The sequence below is a fragment of the Podarcis melisellensis genome (assembly GCF_964234715.1).
Source record: "Podarcis melisellensis genome assembly, chromosome: 1".
Lineage (NCBI taxonomy): Eukaryota > Metazoa > Chordata > Lepidosauria > Squamata > Lacertidae > Podarcis > Podarcis melisellensis.
The window spans coordinates 81,914,500-81,921,439 of record NC_138528.1 but is presented as its reverse complement, the minus strand read 5'-3'; the positions used below and the strand labels follow the sequence as shown (position 1 = coordinate 81,921,439).

At 42.6% G+C, this 6,940-nt stretch overlaps 1 protein-coding gene across 2 annotated transcripts; it reads right to left on the bottom strand.

The window, feature by feature from the left end:
• Nucleotides 1-4,635: 4,635 nt before the first annotated feature.
• Nucleotides 4,636-6,925, bottom strand: LOC309366709 (olfactory receptor-like protein COR4). 2 transcript variants are annotated; one of them, XM_081905490.1, is made up of 2 exons: nucleotides 6,596-6,925; nucleotides 4,636-5,661 (listed from the first exon to the last, which is right to left on the bottom strand). In XM_081905490.1, exon 2 carries the CDS (start codon nucleotides 5,639-5,641, stop codon nucleotides 4,703-4,705), a length of 939 nt encoding a protein of 312 aa, XP_081761616.1. In that variant the 5' UTR covers nucleotides 5,642-5,661; nucleotides 6,596-6,925; the 3' UTR covers nucleotides 4,636-4,702. The 2 variants fall into 2 exon arrangements, with proteins under 2 accessions (XP_081761616.1, XP_081761617.1); XM_081905491.1 differs by having other exon boundaries at nucleotides 4,636-5,656; nucleotides 6,766-6,925.
• Nucleotides 6,926-6,940: the final 15 nt, after the last annotated feature.

The window sequence follows — 6,940 nt, the reverse complement described above, 5'->3', positions numbered from 1 at the left end:
AATGTGAGCTTACCTAATTCACACTTTCGAAAAGAATCAGTAAGCCAGAACACACACATACTTTGGCATTTGCACTTCTCTGAATCTTGCAATGAAGTTATCCAGTCAAGTACTGTGTAACAAATAAATCCTATACTAGGGTGTTGTGTATAAAAATCCATATATTTGTTAAAGTAACATGCAAAAAAGCATAATAGCAAGGGAAATGGCTTTGTAAAAATGTTTTTATATACATTAGGAGGAAATTGCCCAGAAACGTGTGTATTAGGAGAAATAATGAAAATAAGACTTCTCCTTTTAGAGGCCTGCCAAATTTTTGTTTGTAAGAGCAGCACGTTATGAGGCAAACAGAAGGTACTCAACTATTGTCTTCTTCCTAATACTAATTTGCAGGAGGAAATAAGCAGGAACTGGATATGGGACAGCCATTTTATCCTGGTTTCCCTTCAGCTGGACTACATGACTGGAAATTAATCCAAGGGAATGACATATTGGAAGGGCACTTGAAGGGAAGAATTGGGGGTAGGGCACAGAAATAGTTAAGAATCTCTATCTTCTGATTTACCCCTATAAATCCCCACCACCACCATTTGCATGATTTCATCAAATTAGGGAACTCACATTTGCTGATGGGTACTTATGTTTTCGGGACACGGGTGGCACTGTGGGTTAAACCACAGAGCCTAGGGCTTGCTGATCAGAAGGTTGGCGGTTCAAATCCCTGCAATGGGGTGAGCTCCCTTTGCTCGGTCCCTGATCTTGCCAACCTAGCAGTAGATAAATAGGTACTGCTCCGGCGGGAAGGTAAAGGGCGTTAACTTGCGCTGCTCTGGTTTGCCAGAAGCAGCTTAGTCATGCTGGCCACATGACCCAAAAACTGTCCGCCGGCTCCCTCAGCCAATAAAGTGAGATGAGCGCTTCAACCCCAGAGTCGGTCACGACTGGACCTAATGGTCAGAGATCCCTTTACCTTTACTTATGTTTTCAGGCCCTTGTAATTCTAACATTACATTCCCGTTCAAGGAAAGTATTTTTTAAATGAACAAACTGAATCAATGTTTATTATTACGGCTAAACAGCCAGCATAGTGAAACCAGAAATTCAGAATATTTTTTACATAAACATAAAAACGGTCAAAATGGAATTTAACAGTCAACATACTAATTGAATAGATTTAAAATATGTGTCCAAGGAAATGTAAACTCCAATTAAATAGGCAAACAAACTCTGTTCTTACCAGCACCTTTGTTGGATTTGTCAGGTTCAGGCATGAATCACATACATCTTCATTATCAATCAGTTTGCAATGGAAAATGAAACATTGAATGCAATTTGCTTGCTGCTACCTTAATACATGCAAAGGAAACCTGGGAGTCCCAGCTACAGCCGACACCATCTGCAAATAATAGAGGAAGGCAGTCTACCTTTACCAGGAGGCTGGAATGAGTGCATGGCAGCATCACTGCACAATTTTTACAGGACAGTTGATCCCAGATTCAATGGTTTATGATGGGAGAGGGATTTTTTATTATTATTAATGAAATCCCTGAAGCCACTCTAGTCTCAGAGAAAATAATTAAAAATTACACTTGTGGGAGCTCTAAAAAAAGCTAATTCAGTTAATTAAAAACTGAATTGCTGTTTTTTTCCTTCTATTTGAATATAAATAATGAACATACTTTTCCTCATAATTTATTTTGTTCATGCTTCAAGTACAAGGAACACCATAATCAATATTTGAGTTAGCCCAGTCTTCAGCATGACATATAAATAATTTTATCAGTTTTATATATGCCATATGGGCAGTGGCGGACTTTGGTCTCTCAAATTCCAGTGATGTCCTGTACAACATTAAAATCCAGCACCCTCTGCCTCTTGTGCTCCTTTCTACAGCATTGTTGTGGTGCCCAGTGTGCCCAAACTGGTCATGCTAGCAGTTTGAAAGCATGCCAGTGCAAGTAGATAACTAGGTACTGCTGCAGCGGGAAGGTAAACGGTGTTTTCATGCACTCTGGCACTCATCACGGTCCTCCGTGTGCCAGTAGTGGTTTAGTCATACTGGCCACATGACCTGGAAAACTGTCTGTGGACAAATGCTGGCTCCCTCTGCCTGAAAGCAAGATGAGCATCGCAACCCCATAGTCACCTTTGACTGGACTTTACCATCCAGGGGTCCTTTACCTTACTACCATAAAACTGCCTTTGATATGGGGAATGTACAGCGGTACCTCTAGATACGAACGGGATCCGTTCCGGAGCCCCGTTCACATCTAGAAGTAAACGTAAGTAGCGATGGCACATCTGCGCATGTCGCTTTTCGTCGCTTTTGAGCATGCTCGTGACGTCATTTTGAGCGTCTGCGCATGTGCAAGTGGTGAAACCCGGAAGTAACGCGCTCCGTTCCTTCTGGGTTGCCGAGGAGCGCAATTCGAACGCACTCAACTCGAAGCGTATTCAACCCGAGGTATGACTGTATTCCATTGCACTTGAGCCAGAATCCAACAATGGCAGAGCTGGATCCTTTCCACCTGTCTGAATTACGCAAATGGTGGTGGTGTGTGTACTCCAGTGTCTTGAATCAGACACAGTCTCCACAATACAATTTGACTGGGCATTTTGTACTGTTTTGTATCTAAGTGGCCTAAAGGGCTGTAAAGGATAGCATGAGGTTTAGGACTGGATAGGAGTTTGCTTCTCTTCCTCCACAGATTCAAAAAACTCTCTTTGCCTGTCATATCTACCATGTCCATGTAAGGATCTCCCATGTATCACTACAAGGGAAATTCTCTCAACACACACAGGGGTATTGCAGTACATTCAGTCATTCAAATCCTGTATGATAGATACATTCTTGGATGGGTTTTCTGTGAACATATGCAACCTCCCACAGGTGTTGCTAAAGACACTGATGTGTGTCAGCATGTAGACCCCCCAATACCACTACATTGCTTGACCAAGACCTGTTGAACATCTAAAGGATTCACTTTAAATGGCATTTTCAATTGTGTGCGGTGTTTCATTTTGTTAATTAAGTTGCGCTAGTTTTTGCTGTCTTCTAATCTTTACAACCTTTGACACATTCCTACATGTCTGTAATGGGGAGCTTAACTTTTGTGCTCCTATTCCAACCATAGGGTGTTAGCCGAGGCAGTCAAGTATGCTGCTTTTGTTCTTAGCAAGGACCCGTGTGGCGCTGTGGTCTAAACCACTGAGCCTTTTGGGTTTGCAATTGGAAGGTCGGCAGTTTGAATCCCTGCAGCAGAGTGAGCTCCCGTTGCTCTGTCCCAGCTCCTGTCAACCCAGCAGTTTGAAAGGATGCCAGTGCAAGTAGATAAATAGGTACTTCTGTGGCAGGAAGGTAAATGGTGTTTCCATGTGCTCTGGTTTCTGTCGTGGTGTTCTGTTGTGCCAGAAGTGGTTTAGTCATGCTGGCCACATGACCCGGAAAGCTGTCTGTGGACATACAGCAGCTCCGTTGGCCTGAAAGTGAGATGAGTGCCACAACCCCATAGACGCCTTTGACTGGGGTCCTTTACCTTTTACCTTTTTTGTTCTTAGCAATGCAGCTGCTACTTTCATGGTCACTTGTTTTGGTCTAATTTCTGCTCTGAAGTAACCTGACCATGTCAAGTTCCCCAACCACTAAGGGCAGAATCCCATTGTTGATAGCAAATGATCTGCATTTGACTGGCGTGGAAGGACTGTGTCATGCTCCCATACCAAAACACAGTAACGGTGCTTCTTAACTGAGAATAAGGAAGATATCTTTATTCAGGCTAGTAACAGAAGAGGCTCAGCAGCAATCACAGGGCCCAGAAATCATGATTCCAAGGTACAACGGTTAGACAAGAGGTACACATTTGAATGGAAGCAATGAAGATGTCCCAACAGTTACCACACTCCTCCCACCAAGATTTTAAAGACAGGGCAAGCTCACACACAAGACTTTTTTGCTTTACAAGGTTTCTGTGAGCACAAACGTAAGCTCCATTTGGGCTGATGCGTGGGCTCACTGTGTCTTGCCCTCAGACTCTGGATTCACTGCCACCTCTTTCTGCTCAGTCCCTCCTATAGGCTGGCCGAAGTGCTCCCCCTTCCCCAGTGAAACTCTGTGCTTCACAGGAGGGGCAGTGGAGAGAGCCAGCAGATTTGCTTCTCTCTCCCCCTGATATCTAGAGTTGCAAGAGGAGAACCTCCATCTTCCATCCCCGGGTGGCAGCCTTCAAGGTTCAGCCTCCACCACTTCTTCTCTCTGCTCCTCTTCCATTTGGGACTGCCAAACCATGCTAGATCCTGATGAAACTGAGAGGCCTATGACAGACTGAACAGAGAAGGAAAGCACAGCGTATGCATTTAACATATCCAGGGAATTCTGTAATACACACCTTCTCAATTCCCTCATCTCCTGACAAGACAATTGGCATTTAGTTCGTTCTTTGTAGGATAATGCTGGACCTGAAGTTCCATGTCCCTCAATGTCCATAGACATTTAAGGTATATGTGGTGGGCTGGAAAAAAAGATGCAGTTGCTAGGATATTCTGGAAAAAGATGCAGTTGCTAGGATATTCTACTGGTATAGATCACCAAAATACATTTGGAAATGTTCCAGTATGTTCAGTTGATATAAGGCCATGCCTTAAGATTTTATTGGCATATAGGTGGCCCAGTCCACCTATACTTGGTAACTCTTAAAAGAGATATTTATTGAAATACCACTTTTCTCTGAATCACTTTTCTTAGAGCACATTTTACATCCTTGTTCCTCAGACTGTAGATCAAAGGATTCAACACAGGTATTATCACTGTGTAAAACACAGAAGCTACCTTGTCTGTGTCAAGAAAGTAGCTGGAGCTGGGTCTGAAGTACATGAAAAGAATGGTCCCATGGTATATGGCCACTGCTGTGAGATGGGAGGCACATGTGGAGAAAGCTTTATGCCTCCCCTCAGCAGAGCGAATCCTGACTACAGCTATAATAATGAATACATAAGAGATTATAATGACCAGCAAGGTGCTCATTTCAAACAGGCTACCAAAAATGAATACCAGCATCTCATTGATGTAGATATCATTACAGGCCAGTTTCAGAAGGGGCGTGAGATCACAAAAAAAGTGATTGATGATATTGGAACCACAGAAGGACAGTCTCAACAAGCCACCTGTCTGAATCAGAGAGTTCACAATACCCAAGAGGTAGGATCCTGCTATCAGACCTGCACAAAGTTTCTTGGTCATCACAGAAGCATAGAGCAGAGGGTTGCAGATAGCCACATACCGGTCATACGCCATGGCTGCCAGAAGAAAAAACTCAGTAGTGGCAAAGATTGCAAAGAAACAATATTGTGAAATGCAGGCAGCATAAGTGATGCTTTTGTTTTCTACTAAAAAATTCACCAGCATATTAGGTGTGATGGTGGTGGAATAGCAGGCATCTAGGAAGGACAGGCTGCTGAGAAAAAAATACATTGGGGTGTGCAGTTGAGGATCTATGCCAATCAATATAATCATCCCAAGATTCCCCACCAGTGTGGCAATATAGATTAATAAAAAGACCACGAAGAGTGGAAGACACAGCTCCAGATTTTCTGTTAGTCCAAAGAGACTGAAGCTGGTTGCCATGGTGTAATTTTCTTTAGCCATTCTGATTCATTCACACTTTCCTGTTAGGAAAAACAAAGCAAGATTTCTTTATTAGATACGGGACACCATAGCATTTTAACCTCTTTTTGTCTCCTTTTCTCTAACCTCGGTAGTTGAACTGTGTGAGCTACAATTGTTTGGCTGGGAGGTCCTCTTTGATGGACCTTTATTAACTGGAGACTTTTTGAAAAGTGAAATCTGGTGGAGGGTTTTTAATCTGGTTTTGCCATTGCAGCCATCAATCACCTGGACAGACTGTAAATTCCACAAAATTAATTATTGCAGCTAAAGTGAGCCATTAACGCCCTTAGACCTCTTGGCTACTTCACAGCCTTGCTTCAATTAGATGGAATCACAACTCAAATAAAATGGAATTTGGCAAGAGCAGAGGTCTCTATATGCTTGCTCAGAACTGAGTTTAGGTTACCATGTACAGATTTCACCACATTAGAAGTACATAAAATGTCAAACTGGAAAAAGCAGAATGATACCATGTCCTCTGTGGGCTGCTGGGGAAAGTTCCATGTCATGCCAATTCCCAATACCCTCAAATGATACAACTCTGACACCATTCTAGCTCATAACAATTTACTGTTTTAAGTTACAATAGTGAGCCTGGTGGAATCTGCACACATTTTTTTAAAAAAACGCAGTGAAAATGCTTTTTTAAAAAAACGTTTTGAAAAATACATTGAATTTGTCATAGCTCACTCTCACCATCTAGTGTCACATTTGTATATTGCACATTACGACACACTTAAAACATTTTATTTGCAGCTGTATAGCTGGGTCCCCTACCCCCAGTTTCCATAGTCCTCTAGGACTGGAGTGTTAGAGCCACCTTAAATGTTGGGCTACCCATTCCCTTATCTTCTAGTTCAACACTCCCTGCCTCTGAATTTGACACTGCTCTGGAAGGTGGAGTTCTCTCCACTGTTGACTATGGACCCTTACCACACTGGCATCAGCTGCACTACTCCTCTTTTGATGCTCCCAGACTCTCCTCTTTTCTTCCCCCACAGCTCTTCATCCCATTTCCATTCCTCAAGATCTTCTACTTAACTCTTCCCTTTGAGCATTATTCTTTCTCTTAGACAAGTGTCTCCATCATGGACCTGGATCACTCTCCCTGACTGAACCTCACTTCTATGTCTCCTCACATTTACATAAGTAGATATGTGAAAGTTACTTCTAGTCTGAACAATGTTGCCCTTTTCCCAGATCACTCCAGTGAATGTTAGGAACATTCTCTTAAGTTTTCAAAATTGGAACAGTAGAATAAAAGAACCACACATTCTT